Source organism: Castanea sativa, chromosome 8, assembly GCF_040712315.1.
Source record: "Castanea sativa cultivar Marrone di Chiusa Pesio chromosome 8, ASM4071231v1".
Classification (NCBI taxonomy): domain Eukaryota; kingdom Viridiplantae; phylum Streptophyta; class Magnoliopsida; order Fagales; family Fagaceae; genus Castanea; species Castanea sativa.
This window is the reverse complement of record NC_134020.1, coordinates 42,063,122-42,084,412: the sequence shown is the minus strand read 5'-3', so window position 1 is coordinate 42,084,412 and position 21,291 is coordinate 42,063,122. Positions and strand designations below refer to the sequence as shown.

Here is a 21,291-nt window from a genome sequence, read left to right as displayed (position 1 = left end):
GAATTCAATTTGTATTAGAAATCCTTATATAGTGTTTACTCTAACACTAACTGGCTCTAGTTTGTTTTATGATTTTTTGATATACAAATGGGATGAAAATAAGAAGAATTAATTCTACGTTGAGGCATGCATGTTGAATTATTGTCTTTAAGAAAATATTTGTCCCCACTTCAAAATAGTTTGCTAATAGGTTACTAGCAAATCATCTCTCGGATTAGATATAAGAGCATCCCCATCCCAAAATCCTATCCTATCCTATTTTATCATTCCAAAAAACTACTTTATCAATTATACCATAAAAATCATTTTACAATACATTCAACGTCCCAACTTTTATATTCCTGTACAACACATTAAAATAATATATCTACACACTAAAATATATATATTTGCAATAATAATATCTCTCTTTCCTCTAATTTATGTCTCTCTTCCTCCCCTTCTCTCTCTCTCTCTCTCTCTCTCTCTCTCTCTCACCGCTGTGAACAAACCCAAAACCCCACAGCTCAAACAATAGCACCAGTAACAGTGGCAATGGACTCCAACAACAACAACAACAATAGCAGCAGCAGCTACCCACACCACCTCCAACTCCACCATCATTTCCACACTAAGCACCAAAACCCATCACCAGATTCGAATCCGCTAACCCTTACCCAACTACCTTTGTCCAAGCAGACACTTCCTCCTTCAAACAAGTAGTCCAAATGCTAACCGGATCCTCCGAGACTTCAAAGCAAGCATCTCTATCTAACAACAACAACTAAGTACCCATGCAACCTCAACGCAACTCACCCATGTCAAACCCATGTCAACCCAAATAAAACCTAGCAAACATTTTTTCATCTTTTCGAAGTCAACGACGATCCCCACGTCATAGCCCAATGCCAATCTCCACGCCACACCCAACACACCGATCTTTGCGCCAAACCCTAAACGCCGATCTCAATGCCACAACACTAATCTGCAACGAGAGAGAGAAGAGAAATAATGAGTGGGTGGTAGCTTGTCATGGCCGGTGACAGTGGGTCAGGCCATGGTGTGGTGGCTATGGGGTTTTAAGTCTGAAGAGAGGAGAGCAGAATGAGAGAGAGAAGGAAGATAGAGAAAAGAAAAAAAATAATGAGAGAGAGAGAGAGGAGAGAGGAGAGAGAAAGTTTGTAGGAGTTTTTTTATAAAAAGTATGAGAGAGACAATTAAAAATGAATTTTTAAAAATACCATTATGCTACAGTAGCATCATATAAATAAGGATACGTTTGGTATACTGAATGAGGATTACGACAGGAATTGTAATATTTATTATTAGTAATAAAGTGTGTTGTAATGTAATAACTAAACCTATTCATTAGTTTGGTTGTGAGTTATAATATTAGAATGAAACTTAACATTTATTTTAGATAATATCTTACTCATACAATTATATCTCCTTAAAAATTGTTTTTTTAAAAAAAAAAATTTAAGAGAGATATGTGTTATTTTTTATGATTTTATTTTTATTTTTATAATTGTTAGATGTAAATGGAAAGTTTGTTTATTTGGAACTATAATAAGTTTTGAAATTATTGCACTTACTAAGGAATAACTAATACAACATTTTAAAGAGGAATAGTTATTCCTCATATTGAAGAATAGCTATTCATAAGGAATTACTATTCCTTGTAATAAAAACATAAACAAACTAAAGAATAACTAAACCATAGGAATAACTATTACATTATAACAACAATTGCAGTCTACCAAACATGCCCTAAGATGCTACTGTGGTATAATTGTAAATTTTTTTACAAGTCCGAATGTTGGTGATTTTTGGCCTTCAATGCAATATCATCTCAACATTTCCCATTTGGCAGTCCAAATGGGAATGCTCTAACAAAGCCTATGAATCCTACGTATAAAAATTTTTGGAGAATTTTTAGGATTTTCCTTATGTTCTTGTTATATTTTCAAATGGAGTAAATATCTGTTATTAGTCTTTAAAGACAATTATTTTTGTTATAAAATGTGGCTTTTATTTTGAAAGTTAATGTTTAGACACGGCTTACTACCAATTTATTGATTTAACAATTTAGAATCTAAGTAGTTTTTTTTTTTTTACAAGATAGAATTTCTACTATAGCTTAATCTAAATCTAGACTTGAACCCCAGCCCTTGCCCCCCACGTCCCACAAGCATATATAGTTAATTAAACGGTTCCATGGATTATAAGAATACAATAATGAAACACTCATTAGGAAGATAGTTGTAACACAATACATATAATAAAACCTCTAGTATAAGTAATTGTACTAGTATATGAGCTCTACGTGTTTGTACGTACAACCACGTAACGGCAAGAGCTCATTTGATTGCTTTCACGCGAACTGATTGGGTATACGATTTTCAGGACTAATCCAATACGTACACTCATCATTGATCAAGGTGTGTAAATGAAATCTCCTTTTAAGGATGTGTCAACTTACAGAGGGTGAAGATAGGGGGGGCTATAATGTTTTCTCTTAAGGGAATAGATGATTTTAAGGTTTTATTTTGTTCACTTTAGTGTCACAATTGAGGCTTGATTGGCTACAGAAAATAACCACAAAAAAAAAAAAAAAATCTAACTTTCCATAATAGTCTCACTCGACCGAGTTTTGGCGAAACCATTCTATATATAACTAATTATTCTTGCTTACCAAAGTGTATTTTGCTCGATTAAAATTCTTGTTGTAGCACTTTAAAGAATTTTATCTGGACTTGATCCCCATTGACACTGCAATTGCAATTGAAATGGAAATATAATTACAATGAAATTATGCAATTACAACTTTTTTTTTTTTTATACAGAATTGGGCCAACACTAAATATCCTAAAAAGAGAAAGAAAGAAAAGAAGAACAGAGGTTCATAGATTCACCTCAAGTGGAGTCCTATAGGAGAAAGCCCAATGGTCAGCCTTCTTTGTTTGTGGCAAAGAAATCCAATGGAATGCCTCTAAATATGTAATTAGCCTTTTTGACCTTTTTAATGTATGCATGGGACTTACCTAATTCAGCTTGATACCTTGAAACCTTAAGTAAGGTGTATATATAAAGCCTATAGAGAAAGGGCTTTCTTGACCCAATACACGAACACATAATAATAATAATCCTAATATATCTTTAATAAGTTGGCCCATAATAGCATAATACCAATGAGGTGTGGCCGATCTGTAATGCCTTTTCCTCAGTGAGTTGGTGTTCAGTGGGCCGATTTTGTCTTTTTAAGGTTTCTCTCTTTAAGCCCATCTTGTTTTGAGCTCAGCCCAAGAGTCCCTGCCCTTTTAAGTTTGGCCCAATTTAAATGGGCCCAAAATGATAACAAAATTGTAATCGGTCCAAAATCGTACTATCCTACTCATCCCAGTAATGGCATCAAGAATTCTTAGGTCCTTATTTTATTGAGATTTTCATCAGGGTTGCAATTTATAGCCTATATTATTAATTGGGATCCGGCTTCTGTTCAGTGGCCAGTGCCACTGGACAGAAGCTGAACCCTATTAATTGTGGTTGCTAGCAGTGTGAAGTATTTTAGGTGGGGTTTTGCAGTTTGGCAAGTGATTAAGATTTTAGATTTTAGATTATTAAAATCTTATTAATATATTGAAATCAATTTTGCTGTTTTTGGATACTTGTAAAGTACTATTATTCACTTGTACAGTGTTCCCATAATCCTACTATGGTTTATCTCATAGGTTCTATGGTTACTGATTTACTTCTTCTTTTTTGGTTAAATAAAAAAAAAAAGAATTTTCGGTGTGGGTTTATCGATCTCACGTCATGTGACGACAATAAGTAATATTATGTGTACTGATTTACTTTATGACAATGGGAGTTATTGATTTACTTTACTCTAATTATTTGGTAGAATCTCTCTCTTTCTCCCCAAAAAAAAGCCCTCAAAATATTTTGCCGAGGATACTTCAAAACTCCCAGCCAAGGTGAGTAAGAAGAAACAATCGCAAAAAAAAAAAAAAAAAAAAAAAACCTTCAATATTGTGTAGGATCAATTTAACAAATTATACATTAATAATGTCAGTGATAATAAAGCAAAAGGTAGATATTATAAAATATCATGCTATGTACTCCAGACTACTAGAAACTTGTTTTGTCCTTTACGATTACGTTAAAAAATAATATCATTTCGGAGATCAAGACAAGAAACAAATATCCTTTAAACCTAAAACAATTGAGGAAGCAAAAAGCACTCTTAAGATGCCATGGTAGGGCTAAAATGGGGTTTTTTCTCTTTTAGCAAGAAGTAAAAATTGAGTTTTTCGTATCGAGTTTCAATAAAAAACTTGAATTTTAGAAAATCGAGTAATAAGAAAAAAAAAACTTTAAAAAAAAAATTATATAGAACTTGAGTTTCATATAACATTTTGCAAGTAACTCGATGTTCATTAAATCGAGTTTCAAACTAGGGGCATATGACTAAATAGTTTCAGAACAGGAGCATTTTGCTACTTGTTTTTGCTGAAATGGGCAAACCTTATTTTCTCCTATAGTAGGGTTAATATGTAGACAAACACTTGCTAAGATGCTGAGAATAGATGAGTTATATCATTCAAGTTTGTTGAAAATGAAGGATTCCACTACTTTAATTTGTAATGTGATGTAACCCAACTTTCCTGTCCCATCTCGACCAATTTTTTGCTAGAGATTGTATTAGACTTTACATATTTGGGTTAAGAAAGGTTGAGGAAATTTTTTGATAGAACTTCTCACGATTGAGACATTGGATTTCAGTGCAAACCCTTAATTACATGTGTGTTACTTCTCATTTCACAATGATTTGGACTTTCACAAGGGTGAGTCACTGGAAAGACCAAGGAGGCTTGTTTGCTTGAATAGGACATTGATATAATTTTTATTGTCATAGTTGATAATGCCAATTGTAATAGTCCTACTATATGAGATGTCGTGCATACATTGTGAACCTTATATTGTGACAGAAGGTTTGAAAGATCTTAATGGGTCAGTTGTTAATTCATAATAGGGTAAGGTATATGTGAAGTCCTCTCCTTCGAAGTATGAGAAAGCTAAAACGTGTGGAGAAATAAAATATTCATAGCAAGGGTCTTGTATTGTATGTCTTGATGTTCCCACTAGATGGAATGGAACTCAATGTTGATGATGTTAGACGTGGCAAAGAAATTTCATAGGGTAAATGTTTTCTAAGTAACCCATACTCTCAAGTCCTTAGTGTTATCAATTTGATCTATCTCACTCTTATTACACGTAATGACTTTCTACTTAATTAATTAATCATCAAAAGAAATTAGAAAGACAAACCAGGTACTATATCCTCATAACAAATGAGACAATTAAGTTAATTGTCTTATTAAAAAGTTTATGGCATTCATTTTTCTTAAAACAATAATAATTAATGTTGAAAATTGCTATGGCTTTGAGCTATTTTTAATTTGTTATGTATTCATGATTTTAACAAGGTTTCAAAGGAGAGGGACTTTGAGGTGATTTTGACTTTTATATTATAAAATTATTAATATTCCCTGATATTATTTCATACAAGTCATATATTTAAAAATTCAAAAATAAAAACATTATATTTATTTTCATAGATCCAAACACATACAATAAAAAATATTTTCCTTTTCCCTTTCCCTGCTTACACTATCCCTTCCCTTTTAGCCAAACACATTGTAAAGAGTGTTAGTGGGTGGAATCATTCAAGAAAGTGGAATCATTCAAGAAAGTTTTGTCCACTGAAATATATAGATGTCCTACTCCTACATTCAGCTTCCTAGTTCCTAGGAGTTAGAAACTCGCAAGAGAATATGGTAGACCATTAGGTACTCAAAGAGTTTTTGTGCATATATATGCATGCATTGATTTTGATTGATACTTCCCTGCATGAAAGTTGACCGCTGACCAGTAAAATGGAATATAGTTCAACCACGTATCCTAAATTCATCAATTGAAAGGTTGAAAGTAAGAACTAAGAAGCTTTCTTCGTCAACATTGAAATATATATACATTTGAGTGATGGATTCAAATAGATTTGCAAAGTCTATTTGGTGCAAGTGTAAGAGAATTGAACAGGAGAATTTAGGAGTGGGAATAGATATGTATTGAAAAAATTCTATATAGGAATCCCATCATGTTTTCTTTTCTTTCCTCTTTTAACACGACAACAGATCTGAGAAATGACAATGTGACAAAAACAATACACATGCATATTTTTGTCAACATTTCCAACGAAGGGTCCACCACTGAGATTGAAATGGATTGCTTGAATTTGGTAGTCTACCAAATCATATTCTCTACTGCAATCTGGGGACACATAACGAAACTTGGAGTGTGAACCAGCAACTTTTCTTGACTCACCTTGGTGGCTTGAACTAATTATGTCATATACCAAGAAGAATAATGACTGTTTTTTTTTCTTGGTTATATTTTTCAACAGGTTAACTAGTCACTAATTGACTGTAAGTGGTCTGTAATAGACTAATGAACCTGATGCTGGAGAGAGGAGCCCATGCTGGAATTCTGATATTAGTACTGTCGGCACCGCTAGATATTAGACTTAAACGTATCACTGTATCAATGTCTCTGAGAACACTTTTTTTTACCTTTCATAATTTTAAAATGGTTTGTGACAATAAAATTAATAGCTCTCATAATACTTTTTTTTTTTTTCAAAATTTTAAAATAGTTTGTGATTGGTACATAATAAAAGTAGTACCAATGATGGACGATTATAAAAGTAATATTGCTTTAATCACAACATGTCATATTAACAGTTATAAAAAATGTTGTGTTCGTAGCTAATAACATTATTCTAAACATATTCCACACATATTTGCTTGCAGATCATACTCTCTTTTGAGCTAGGTATCTATCAAACAGAGTCACGCCAGACTGAGATGTGCCAAAACGTAGCTTAATATGAAAAATAGAACCTTGCCATAACAAGTTAACAACATTTAACACTTGGTAAGTAATTATTTCTCCATGCAAAATACTTCTATCCTAAAATAGTAATAAAGTTATTACATCTCCATAGTCATCTAAATGATGATTGCTCATTATTAGTAGGTCTAAAATACCAATTAATTTTTAGCGTAGATGAAAATTAAATTCTAGATCTTTTATTAAATCACACGAAATTTTACTTTTTTTTGTACTAGTTGAGTTTACTGAAATTCACTATGAGGGTGTTTGAGAGAGGAGTTTGAGTTATGTTGTTTGGATGTTTTTGATATACGTGTGAGTAAAAAAGTGTGTGAAAAAGTGTGTAATATTATTTAAAATGTGAGTTATTGTGTTAGAACTAACATACCAAACAGTGCCTATATCTCTGTAGTTTAGTGCTTTAACTACTTGAGGTATATTATACTCCTCCATTCACATCCATTATGTACAGTCATTTCGTGCACATTTTTCTTCGTAAAATCAACTTTCTATTATACTTCTGATACAGTATTATAATTTATAAGCACGTACAGTCATGAGTGTTACTCTTTGCTCACATGAAGATATTTTCTAAACTCCCTTATGTATCACTATCCGAGCCAGATTAAAAATTTAAAACTGGATTAAATTTTATTAATGATTGACGTTACTTGGCATCTGCCCCCCATAGCCGACCCATAGAATTCACTCTTAGTCCGGCCCATTGGTTGGCTTTCCACAAACTGGGCTCCATCCCATATATAGGCTATTAGAGCAAAGCTCTTTTTTTTTTTTTAATATTATTATTATCATTAATTTTAGAGCAAAGCTTAGTAAACATTTGGGTCCCAAAAAATTTTGGCCTTGACTTTTACTCTAACAATAAGCATCACATAGACCTCTCAGCAGAAAAAGAATTTAAAATAAAAACAAGACAATGACCATTCAGGCATTCAGGATATTATCAAATTTCACTTTTGACCTACCATTTTGGTCCAAGTTCTCATTTTTATTACAACATTTTACTTGATCTCGGACAAATGATAAAGTGTATTTAAATTATCTATTAGAAGCATCATATATTACTGATTAAATTTTTTTTTCCACAACTAGTCCATCAAAAGCATATATTTCATGTATCAAGTATTAGCTACTAAAATGGTGAGTTTGGTTCCGTATTTTGATTTTGGGCCTTTTGAAAAAGTGGCGGTTTGCAATTGTTACTCTGAAATAATACGAAAATACACATTTTTATGTTTAGGAAACTAAAGGGCACTATTTTAAAAGTGTACAAAATGCCTAAAAATGGCGATTTGAAATTACCAACGTGATTTTGGCTCCAAAATCTGTGTCCAAACGGGTACTGACAAGTAAATTCCAATAATACAATATTGATCAAATATTTGGTAGTTGGTAAGGTGACTCTTGATTGCTAAAAAATGGACAAAAGAGATGTAAAATACAGTACCTCTCATTTGCTTGCTTAGCTAAATGGACATTTTGCTTGAATATAAATAAATAAATAAAGGGCTAGTTATGCCTCAGACAGTCAGACTTGATGCTCTCCATTAGGGATTGGAATGGGGCTTGATTTTTTCTTTTGTTTGTTCTGTTGTTGTTGTATCCTTTCAGCCAAAATTAAATAATAATAAAAAATTCCTTGGCTCCGCCATATGAGACACAATTACTTGCTCTTTTTTTTTTTTTTTTTTTTTGGGGTCAATGTTGAGTTTTTTTGGGGAAACACACGAGGGTCACGTTTAGTTTGAGTTATTTTTTTTACTTTTTCATGTGTATTTAAAATTGGTAGTTGAAGTGTTAATTAAATGCAAATAAGTTAGCAGTGAAACTGCCAAAATGATTTTGGCCCCAGAAAAATATTCCTTTCACCAAAAAGCAGCAAAGTCATCATCAGATTGTTGTTTATCCATATTTTTATCAATCTTTAGAATTAACAACTCATGTTTGAGATAATCATTATCATGTTTAATAGTTTTAACATTATTTTTTAACTGAATTATTTCTTGTTTAACCGTTTTTATTTCATGTTGAAGATCATTAACAGTTATCTCTTTTGATTTATTTTTATTAAATCTTTTCAAAGTTTCTTCAAAACTTATCGTAGAATCAGGTCTTTTAACCTTATCTTCTTTTGTTAAGTTTTTCATGAACTTGTCAAGATAATATTTCTGTAAATTAGGGTCTTCAATTTTACTTATCATTATTAATAGTAAATCATCATTTTCTTTACTTTTGGTTAACATTTTAACAGATTTAATCATGTTACAACAAGAATCTCTACAACCAAGTTTAATATTAGGAGATTTAGAAACATCACTACAAGATTGATAATCAGAATCAAATGAGGAGAAATCCTTTTCAAAAGAATCAGTTGAAGCAGCAGATTAAAGAATCTGAAATAGTTCTTTTTATCATTATTATTAATGTTTAACATGTTCAACTTATTTTTCAATTTACCAGGTTTTTGGTTACAGTCTTTACTGAAATGGCCAAATTTGCCACAATTAAAGCATTTACCTTTACCTGATCTTTGTTTATCATGTTTTTGAAAAGCTGATTTGTTTTTGGCATAAAAATCATTGGGTTTAACAAAGTGGGTTCTGTATCTTTTATGCTTTTTATAGGAATAACTTTTGTAAACCTTATCATGTTTACTTTTTCCTTTTTGCCTGAAAGGGGCAATAGGAGGTAAACCATATTGTTCACAGAAATTACCTATTTCATATTTAGCTTTCTTTTTATCTTTTAACTGTTGTTTTAACCATTTTTGATCATTGCACGTATTAATTCCAAGTTTTTTAACAGTGTTGAAAATATCACAATAAGTTAAATTATCAAAATCAATAGAATTATTTTTACCAATTAATTCATTTTTTACCTTATGAGCAAAGATAGGAGGTAGTTCGTCAATAAACCTCTCTTTCCAATAAGGCTTCGTAGAGTCTTTTCTGAGCATGACTCAGGAAGTAAACACATCTTGGTACCATCTATAATCAGACATAGTAGGACAGAAATATAGAGTAATTCAAAGTAAATGATCATTGCACGTATTAATTCCAAGTTTTTTAACAGTGTTGAAAATATCACAATAAGTTAAATTATCAAAATCAATAGAATTATTTTTACCAATTAATTCATTTTTTACCTTATGAGCAAAGATAGGAGGTAGTTCGTCAATAAACCTCTCTTTCCAATAAGGCTTCGTAGAGTATTTTCTGAGCATGACTCAGGAAGTAAACACATCTTGGTACCATCTGTAATCAGACATAGTAGGACAGAAATATAGAGTAATTCAAAGTAAATGATAATTGAAAGTAAGGTGGTAGAACCAGCCAAGCAGTTGTATATCAAAATAATTCAAAGTATTGAAAACAGAAGTGTTTATTGAATGTACTTCAAAATACTTATAGTAGTAGTAGCAACAAGATTACAGTGATCAACAGGGATCAGTGGGATAAACAGTACAAGGCTTGAAAGCTTGTCCTGGTTCTAGTTACAAGCTTTGTGTATCAGTAAGATATTTTGATCTAAGGAAGTCCTAGAGATAGTTCTAAGGGAAATCCTAGAAAAGATTATGAGTTTAACAATAAGGGACAACCCCTCTTATACAGGTAAATAAAGCAATGAATAATACAAAGTGAATAATGACTTTTTACTATTCATATCAGGACCCGTGAAGGGCATCAAGAGCATAATATTTGGAAGGAATCAAGTCAGCTTTCTGAGACTGAAAATAGTTTGGCTGGTAGTGCCAAAAAGTGGTCAGCAAATAAATCATGGTAGCAGCAGTAAATACTTTTACTCTTGAGTGAATATTGTAACATCAGTGGCCTTTGTGCAGGCTAGACAAATATGGGAATTAACAGGCTCCTAGGTCAGGAGTATTTTCATCATATTCTTCATCATGCCCAAACTAATCTTTGGGATAAGGTTGGGGGTAAGGGTAATAAGGGCTTTCAACAACAGGGCTTTCGGCAACAGATCCCTCTTCTTCAGAATTTCTGTTTTCCGCCTCCTTCTCTTCTTCAATCTTTTTCTTGAGAAGGGCATTAAATCATCTTTACTTAAATTATCAATATCCGAGGCCTGTGAAGTAGAGGGAGCTTTGGAAGTAGATTGGGCACTAGAGATTAGATGCTTGGGAGGTGGTCTCCGGTACACATTATCCAGTATTTGCGAAACGTAACCAAACTTGTCCCACCATTTAACATACCAATGTCTAGTAAGGATATCACCTTCTTTCTCATATTGCCACTTTAGAATCCAGGGGACTCTGAATCATTTAACAAACTGGAGAAGGGCCAAAAATTTGGCATTATGAGCATTTACTTTAAAGCTTTGTTTCCAAAAATTGAAACAGTCAACAAGAGGTTTGGGGAAGATATCAATATTAGAACCAAATTGATTCCACCAACGGATGAACCAAAGAGGCAAATCAGCATTGTTGTCAAACTCTTTATCAAAGTTAATAAACCATGAATGAGTCATTGTTTCATTCTGGTGAAGCATAAACCTGAACCAAGCATCAATATAATCATGGTATAAATATGGAACAGAGTGCTTAAGGAGTCTTTTAGTAGAGGTAGGGGAATGTCCCCAACTGGCTTCAGTAGCAATATTTTTTAGGTAAACACTGTGGTAAATAATTTTGGTTTTATCATCTAAGTCAAAAATGGTTTTAATAACGGTAGCATCTTCTTGGCATAAAATGTCATAATAAAATTCTAACTTTTTACCACCATGCTTGGGAACCCAGTGACATAAAGGAGGGAAATAGCTTTTTGCAACCTGAAGATGATTCTTGATTGTTGCTCGGTTTGGTTCAACAAAAAATAAATTTTCGGAATATTGTTTTTTAACATATTGGGAAGCATTAGGTTTCCTCGGGTAAATAGTTCGGACAGGTTGGTTAATAGGGGTTAAAGCATAAGGGTCATAGGCAGAAACCAAAACATAGGAATAATTAGGCTTAGGAATTGATCCTAAGGTGGTAAAACGGTTAGCAATGTCTCCTGGGGAGACAGGTTCTTTTTTAACAATTTGGTTGGGTGTGGCCACAAGAACTTTATCCTTGGATCCTCTACTTGCCATTGTGGCACTGCAGGAATTCATGGGTAAGAAAATCAGGAATAGAATTTTGAGAATCTTTAATATATTCAATATTAAAATAAAAAACACTTAAAATAGCTTACCATCTAGCAAAAATATGTTTGGAAGCAATATTCTCAACATCTTTTTCAATAACATATTTTGCACTTTTGCAATCAATTCGTAATAGAAATTTTTGGTTCAACAAATCACTTTGAAATTTTGAAATACACAATACAATAGCCAAAATTTCTTTCTTTATAGTACTATAATTTAGTTGTGCAGTATTCCAGACTCCAGAGTAGAAGCGAACAATTTGTTCGGATGAGTCAGGTGAAACTCTTTGTTTCAGAATACCTCCATAACCAATGTCAGAGGCATCGGTTTCAACAATTTTGAAGGCATTAACAGTTGGAATACCAAGACAAGGCAAAGTTTTAACATGAGGTTTGATTTGTTTAACAAGAGAAGTATGAACATCAGTCCAAGGAGGATGATTACTTTGTAACCAATCAAAAAGTGGTTTACATTGTTTCCTCAGATTCTTGTAAAAATCAGCAACATAGTTTAAGGAACCAAGAAATCTTTGAAGTTGGGTTTTATCAGTAATTTCATCAGGGAATTTATCTGAAAATTGAATAGCTCTATCAATAGGACGAATCTGTCCTTCAAAAATATCATAACCAAGAAATCTTACTTTGGTTTGAAATAGTTTGATTTTCTTGGCTAAGACAACAAGACCATTTCTTTTAATGGTTTCCAGAAACAAGTACAAATGTTTCCAGTGTTCATCAATAGAATTAGAGAAAATTAAGACATCATCAATATAAACAATAGTGAAATGGCTGAATGAGTTAAATATGTCATTCATAATATTTTGGAATTCACTAGGGGCATTCTTAAGGCCAAAAGGTATAACATTCCACTCATAATGACCAAAAGATGTGGTGAAAGCAGTCTTATATCTATCTTTATCACTAATCTGGACTTGCCAAAATCCTGATTTCATATCAAACTTGGAGAATATAACAGCATTGCTTAACCGATGAACTATCACTCTTATTGGAGATAGGGTACCTAATCCATTCTAAGACTTTGTTCAAAGGCTTGTAATTAATCACAAGGTGAGGGGTTCCTCTCTCAAGCTCAGCATATATATATATATATATATATATATATATATATATATATATATATATATTGTGCATACCCAAATTCTACTTAATGGATCCGGCTTAGAATTGAGCTCACAACTTATTTTTATGGTAGGCTTAGAGTTTCCTACTGAGGGTAATTCTTTACCAAGTATTTTAATTACACCTCTCAACTCTCACGAACTTCCCTTTTCCTCTCTTTAAGTTCCTCTCTTCAGACAGTACGCTCTCTCTTTCTTTCACTCTCTGTTTCTTACCCAGAATCAACAACCCTTTCTCTTTACTCCCTCCTCCTATTTATAGCTTGAGGTTGGTGGGATGCCCATGATTAGCTTCTGGTCTCACTCGTGTGGGTGTGGTCCAATTTGATTATTTCTGACAAAGAATATGTTCAATTGGAAACAGTGGTAATGGCATTAGAACTGATTCCTACATCCAAAAGATTGCTCAGCAAAGATAATCTCCAAGGTAATACCGAGCTACCGAGGGCATGGATCGCTCCGAGCAAGCACATTCCCGATCAAGCCATAATTGACCGATATGGGCTTGTCTATCATGCATTCAAAATGAAATAGGCTTACTATGAGGTTTGGGCTTAGTTGTGATCCTAGATAATATTCGGGCCAAGGCCCAATGGGCTTGGGATCATACCTCGTGTATATATATATATATATATATAATTCCACTTGGTTTAAAAGGATTATGAGCAGGATGTGTTATGGTTAGTGGTTGGAGGTTCTGGTAGGGGGAGACTGGGGAGAATGGTGAGGTTAAATGTATGGACAAATCTTTATACAATGATTGATGCGGTTGATAAGGCATGTAGACTTGCATTGGAAGAGCTTGGGTAGCCACCTTTTGTGAACTCTCCATAGACTGGAGTTGCATCAACAACTGTTTTCTTTCTTTTTCTTTTTGCCCAATGAGGGGAAAGGAGATAGACAAATCTTTTACCGTGGAGGCAATCGTTGCCAATTCTTGTTCAACTGACTGTATTTTTTTCTTCAAATCTTCAATAAGAGAATTTTAAGATGAGAAGGTATGAGTTACTGCTTTAGTCATCTTTTGTTGATTATCAAGGATCTTTGAAAGGACCTAGTTTTGTGCAACAGCAGTTTCTGCCTGCCAATTTAAAGCTGCTTCAGCTGAAGAGACTTGTTTCTTGGTTCCATCTGGATTGGTTCTAACAGGGTTTTTGATTTTCCAAACATGTTTGACGTTGGCTTGTGGATGGTCAAAACTTTCAAGAGGAGGAAATTTTTTTGAATACGAGGATGAAGCATGGTCAAACATATAACAAGGTAAGATCTCTTATGTATTGGTTTGGCTGGTAGGCTTGGGTTGACATTTTGGTATTTGGGGGAGGACTTTCTGGTAATATGGAATTAATGGTGGTTTCTGGTTTTGTTGGTTTTGATCATGATTTTCTTGCTTTCTGGTTATGGAATAGAGGACATAGTAATCAAACTTTTTAGAGGGTTCTTCAAGGAGGTCAATTTCTGGATCTCCTGCTTCATATCTTTCTTTAAGAAGCTGTTGGGAAGATTTTTTCTTTTGTCTTTTCTGCTTTTCTTCAAAGACTTCTTCTTTTTGACAATCAGTACAGTCACAAACATCCCACCATATATGGCCAGAGGATGATTTTCCTTCATAGTAAGGTTTTCCATCTTCTCGAAATGCTTTGATTTGAAGGCCTTCAAGACCTTCATATGAGACTGGTTGGATCATAGCCATTTGAGTAGGAAAGACTGTTACTTCATCTTTTTCTGGTGTGGTTGCCAAAAACCTAACTTCAACTTCACCTTTTTGTTTTTTGATGAAGAAAGGAGTGTTGGACTGGATTGGCTGGGCCGCTTGATGAAGATTCTTATATTTTGTAATCCATGATTCTGGAAAGAGTTTTGTCATCTGCTCTTTATTCAACTGTCTTGGAACAAATGTACACATTGGCGTCATGCTTGGGTCGACTTGGATTAAAAGAGTATCATTAGATTGGGCTATCTCTGGTATAGCTATGTCGAAGGCATGATTTTGGAATTTGTAGGCAAGCTAATAATGGAGTGTGGCTGCAAAAGTATCATGCACTTGTGAAGCTCCTGTTATCTGGACTTGGATTTTAAGAGCATCACAAAGGTGAGGGTCTTTAAGAGACATGCTAAAATTGGGGAAAATGGTGACAAAGACTGTTCCCGCATTGAGGGTGGTTTGGACGATTCCTATAACTGCATTATGGTATTTCAAAAATCTAAAATCAAGAAGGGAAATTCTAGAAGCTATAGGGAGTCCTTTTCTGCCATGGAAGGTGAGTGCCAGTCTTATTGCACCGAAATGGAGGCGAGTGTATTCTTGTTTTTGCCATGGAATTACAAACTCTCAGTATTTCACTGCATCTATCACTATTTTACAATGCTAGAATGCCTGTACCTATTTATAGAAGAAAAGGAGAAGGAGGAAGCTTTAATTGAAGAGGTAAATTTCTACTCCTAATGAATAGCTCTTGCCTACCTTAAAGAATTAGGTAGTGTATCTTACAAGTTGCCCATGTGCGTGTGTATATATATATCATTTTAAACTTTGGTTTCTTTTTAAGGTGAAAATAACGATGAATAATTGCCTATGCAATTAGTGAAAAATAAAGTAAAATACTAAAATTGATAAGATTTTTATTCATACTTGCTACTTACTACTAAGTTACTTCTTAAAATTTAACCCAAAAAAAAAATACTGATTTTTTAAAGGAGGAAAACAGATAAGAGGACATTTGATAATGCTGTTCTAGTAATGTTATTTATATTTTTTAAAAATATATGTGGATAAAAAAATATGTGAAAATATGTGTAATATTATTTAAATATTGAAAATAGTTGTCTAAAATATAGTACCAAACATCCCCACAAGTAAGTGACCCTTTTGTTTTTTAATGGTTTGTTTTGCACTTGAAAAAAAAAATTATAGAAGGATAAATAAACAAAGAAACAAACAAATCCAAACGAGAACTTGATGGTGCGCACACAAAAACAAAGAGCCAAAGGATACCCAAAAAATGATAAGCCCTATGGTCTTGAGGCCCCACCACAAATCCCATCTTCCTATCACAAAATTGCCCAGAAGTTTCTCAATTCTGCGTTCGCTTCTGCCCACTAAAACGACGTCGCACGTGTGCCACACCCCTACAACACGTTAACAACAGTAACCTTAAGGCACAAGTTTTTTTTAGAATTTAGGGCCGACCAATCCCATATCATGTACATGCACATGCACATCATAGTACACACGGTTCACACACATACATACATAACATACAAAACAAGTTGAACATCATCATCATAATGATCAATCACTCAATGCCACGTCAGCATTCCCTTCTCTCTCTCTCTCCCACCTTCTTCCTCTTTAAATACGGAGTTTGCCATACACGTTTTCCTTCCACGATTCGGACTCGGAGGAGAGCAAAAAAAAACCCAAAACCCAAAACCGACTCTGCAATGGCCAAGGTGAGTTGGCTCTGTTTCCTTGCTATTACTACTATTTATTTCATTATTATTATTTTTGGTTTGGTTCATGTGTACATGTTAGAATGGGGTTGAGTACTTTGTTCCATTTTGTGTTACAGAAGAAGAACAAGAACAACCAGAACCAGAGCCCAAACCAGAACCAGAAGGCCAATGAGGCCGAGGCCAAGAAGGAGGAAGTGGTGACCGAAAAGGTGGTGGTGGCGGAGGAGAAGAAGGACAATGGCGGAGGAGAGAAGAAAAACAAAGACTCGAATTCACTCACGTCGGTTTACAAGATCGACATTCATTGCGATGGCTGCGCCACCAAGATTAAGCGATGCGTCAAAGAATTCCAAGGTTTCGTATCAAATACCTCTCTCCGATTCCAACAAATCTTTGTTTAACAATCTATTGCGTCGTAGTTTCTTTTTTTGTCAAAAAAAAATTGTTAAACAAAATTAGAAAGTAGATGTATAAGTTTGTGTTTGTTTATCCAGAAAATTTACTTTTTTCTAGTCAGATTTGACAAAATCGAATCTGGAAACCGTTTTTCCTTCAAAATACTCTTGGAAGTCCTAAATTTATTCTTTTTTTTTTTTTGACTTTTTCCAAAACTACCCTTTAAAGGGTTTAACGATTTTGAGATTCCTTTGTACTGAAACAACGTTGGTGATTGATGATTCCTGTTCAGGCGTGGAGGATGTAAAGACGGAGATGGCGCTGAACAAGCTGACGGTCGTCGGAAAAGTGGACCCCACGAAACTGAGAGACAAGCTGTCTCAGAAAACGAGGAAGAATGTGGAGCTTGTCTCTCCTCTGCCTCCTAAGAAGGACAACAAAGCCGCCGCCGACGACAACAAACCTGAGAAGAAACCCGAGGACAAAAAACCCAAAGAGGTATCTCTATCTGCTAACATGCGCCGCTCTCTCTCTCTCTCTCTCTTTTTTGTTTTGTACTGTAGTTGTAGTAGTAGTGATTTTTTAAGGTATTCACTATTCACTAATATTATAATAATCCTCAGTCACTCTCACTCCCCAGACTTTGTTTTTTCAATAACGTTGCTGGGGTTTTGCGCATCCGGCGCATGTTAGCGCTGGTTTTCTTTGTACTATTAATAGGTGCAGTTTAACAATTAATACGGTGCGCATGTTAGTGTCTTATTGTTGTCATTCAAATTTATTTGTGATGTCCTTCAGAATTTATTAAAGTATCAGAGCCTTAACTTTCGTTAACTTGCTATTTTAGTTTTTGTGTCGGACTTGGGGATTCAATTTTAGTAGATTGGACCTAATAAATTCGTAACAATACAATTTTTTTTTTTTTTTTTTTTTTGTGTTATTGAAATTAATAATAAATATTAATTTTTAGTTAAAAAATAATTAATAATTTTTGTATGAATTTGAATGGTACAGGCTCCAGTGACGACGGCGGTTTTGAAGCTGTCACTGCACTGCCAGGGGTGCATTGGGAAGATTAACAAATTAGTCTTGAAGACCAAAGGTGAGGTTCCGTTGCAGCAACGGTGAAACCTGAAGTTTTAATTAATTAATTAATACTTAATTAATTTAATTAACTGCTACTAATTTAATTAATGAAACTGATTTAGATTAATTTGGATGGTGGTGCTTTGATTATTGTAGGTGTGCAAGAAATGACAGTGGACAAAGAGAAGGAATTGGTGATTGTGAAGGGTACTATGGATGCAAAGGCTTTAGCTGAAAGCTTGAAGGAGAGGCTCAAGAGGCCAGTGGAAGTTGTGCCCCCAAAGAAAGAGAAAGAAGGCGGCGGTGACGGTGACAAGAAGGATGGGGGCGGCGGCGGCGGCGGCGGGAAGAAGAAGGGTGGAGGAGATGGTGGGCAAGGGCAAGGTGGTGGTGGTGGTAATGTAATGATGGAGAATAGAATGGAGGTTTTGGGACATCCCGGGTTTGGATATTACGACAACGGATACGGGTATGGTAGCGGGTTTGTTAATGGGTATGGGCATGCTAATGGGAGTGAGTATGGGTATGCGCATGGATATGGAGGACCCATGGGTGCACCCATGGGTGGACCCATGGGCGTACCCGTGGGTGGACCCATGGTTGCACCCGTGGGTGCGCACTTGCACCAGGCACCAAATATGTTCAGTGATGAAAACCCAAATGCTTGCTCAATCATGTGAAGGAATGAAGGAAAAATAGTTTTTGAAGGCCATGGATATCATTACCACTTTGAAAGAGAAATGTAAATAAGAGATTAGAAGAATAGTGGGTGATGGCTTTAATTGTTTTTTTATTTTTCAGTACCAATACCTAGTTGGTTTATAGAAGTACTTTCTTACTTACTATTAAATTTCAGGATTTGTTTTGTTGTTAATTGGTAGTAATGATATTTGATTCCAATTACCTTAGATTTTTTTTGGTGCTTACAAGTAGGCTTTGTCGTTTGCTTATAACTGTGTGTCACTGTGTTTTTTTATATTTAAAGCCTAAACCATCCTAGGCCATGGTGGCTCGGTGGTAGTACCAATTGTGGGCCGTGGTTTTGTCTCGCCGATCACCGTGATGACTCAAAACCACTTAGACATGGACGTGTCACTCAAGTCACATTCAGCAAAATTTTCAAAAAAAGAAAGAAAAAAAAAAAAAAAAAGGTCACATTCAGCAATTCCATCGTGTCCAGTATGCCAACTAATGTAGTCAATACTATATAATTGCAAACGTGATCTGGAAGATTCTCTATCTATGATATATATTTTTTTTTTCAAAATGGATAGGTTTTAAATTGATTGATTAATCTTAGCTAACACACCCACCGGTCCATTGAAACTGAAGGTCCCAAAAAAAAGGAAACAAACTATTCTGAACTTTGAATTGCAATTATAAATTAAACCTCAAATGTCAATGTCGGCGTTGCTCCGGAGCTTGCTTTTTTTGTCAAAAGTGGATCCACCTCGGCAGAGCATAATGATGCCATTTGTCAAATCCTAAAGAATTATGTGATAATCAAGTAAAGTAAAATTGAATTCTCATGCCCTATGTCAAAGTTTTGTGAGACTTATTGAACACTTTCATCTACCCTTATTATCTGAAGCATTTATTAATGCCAAATTATGCTACTCAAAATGGTACGAAAACCTTTTTTTTTTTTAACACACATATATATATATATATATATATATATATATATATATATATATATATAGGGAAAGGGGGTATGAAAATCATTTTTAGTAACATGTATAGGCTTGTTTTTCATTAATATATCCTTCCTTTTGTTTTTGCTCTCACAAGTGCAAGAAAGCTATAGGCCTTATAGCTGAATTGGCACCATGTACAAAGTGCTTGGTGGTCTAAGGAGGTAAGAGTTCGAGCTGTGGGATTAACATGTTGTAATTATTTTTCAAAAAAAAAGTGCAAGAAAATGCACTAATTTGCTAGCACACTTCAAACCACGTGTGATACCAAACTAACCATATATATATACCCACCCTACTACTAGCCTCCCCTAATGGCTAATGGCTAATGCACTTTTGCTAACAATTACTAAGTGGAATGTATACAACACTTTACTCCTGATAACCAATAATAACTTGTCATTAAAGATTTGTTGTAATAAATATTGTGAAAATATTGTGAACTAAGCAATTCTTAATGCAATATATTTCACTATTTAGAATTGGAGCTACTAAAGCAATCAACAAACAAATATCAATAAATTTGTTTCTCAAAACTCAACTAGAAAAATAAATTGAACGTGATAGGTATTAGGGAATGTTAATATTGATTTCTAAATTCAACTTGTTTTGTTTAGTCTTTTAAAGCCTTATTCTTTTTAAAAATATATAATTATATTTTTACAAATTGTAGTTAATATAAAATAAGAATCACATCAATAATAGAATCATATAAAAACTATCTATCTAACTTACTCTAAAAATTAAACTTATCAATGAAAGGGCAAAGCTTGAATCTGTATTCAATTGTACTGGATTCATTATATGTTCACTTTTAGTTATTTGTCATGATTTCAAGATGCTGTTTTAGTGTCACATTCAGACCTATCTATCACCCATCAATTATTCACTTATTATTTGAGGCAATGAATCAACCCATGAGCCTGCGAAACACGCACAACAAAATTCATTCAGTGTCGTATGCTTGTATAGGGTGGCCTGAACCTGAGGCGTTTTGTGCAGAGCTAAAATGCTTTTCCTTCCTATTGTCCCTTTGTGCAGTCGCAGTACATCAATATGTACTAGCCATTAGGGGGGCAAGGGAGCATTTCGTGGAAAGTACATGGCTAGTGGAGTTTTTAAGTTTTGAAGGTTTTTTTTTTTTTTTCAACAGAAAGTTTTATTAACAAACACAAAAAAAAAGTGTCTAAGCAGCAATTACAACATTAAAGTTACTTTAAATTAATTACATCCATAAAAAGGCTAGAGCATAACCCTGAACAAAACATCCAGACAATTTTTTCCCAAGACACCAATAAGATAATACATGGATTGCTTTGTTTGATTTTCTTGGACTCCACCTAAAAACAAATTGCTGGCCGTGGAATGCTCACGAAAGAGTATTGACAGTTATGGTTGAGATTCTCCAAGACACGACATTAG

General features: G+C 34.1%; 1 protein-coding gene across 1 annotated transcript; it reads left to right on the top strand.

Annotated features, from left to right (window-relative positions):
- The first annotated feature begins 16,623 nt into the window (after nucleotides 1-16,623).
- LOC142607312 (uncharacterized) lies at nucleotides 16,624-19,088 on the top strand. Its single transcript, XM_075778754.1, has 5 exons — nucleotides 16,624-16,690; nucleotides 16,810-17,047; nucleotides 17,382-17,587; nucleotides 18,104-18,191; nucleotides 18,332-19,088. Exons 1-5 carry the CDS (start codon nucleotides 16,682-16,684, stop codon nucleotides 18,853-18,855), a joined length of 1,065 nt encoding a protein of 354 aa, XP_075634869.1. The 5' UTR covers nucleotides 16,624-16,681; the 3' UTR covers nucleotides 18,856-19,088.
- Nucleotides 19,089-21,291: the final 2,203 nt, after the last annotated feature.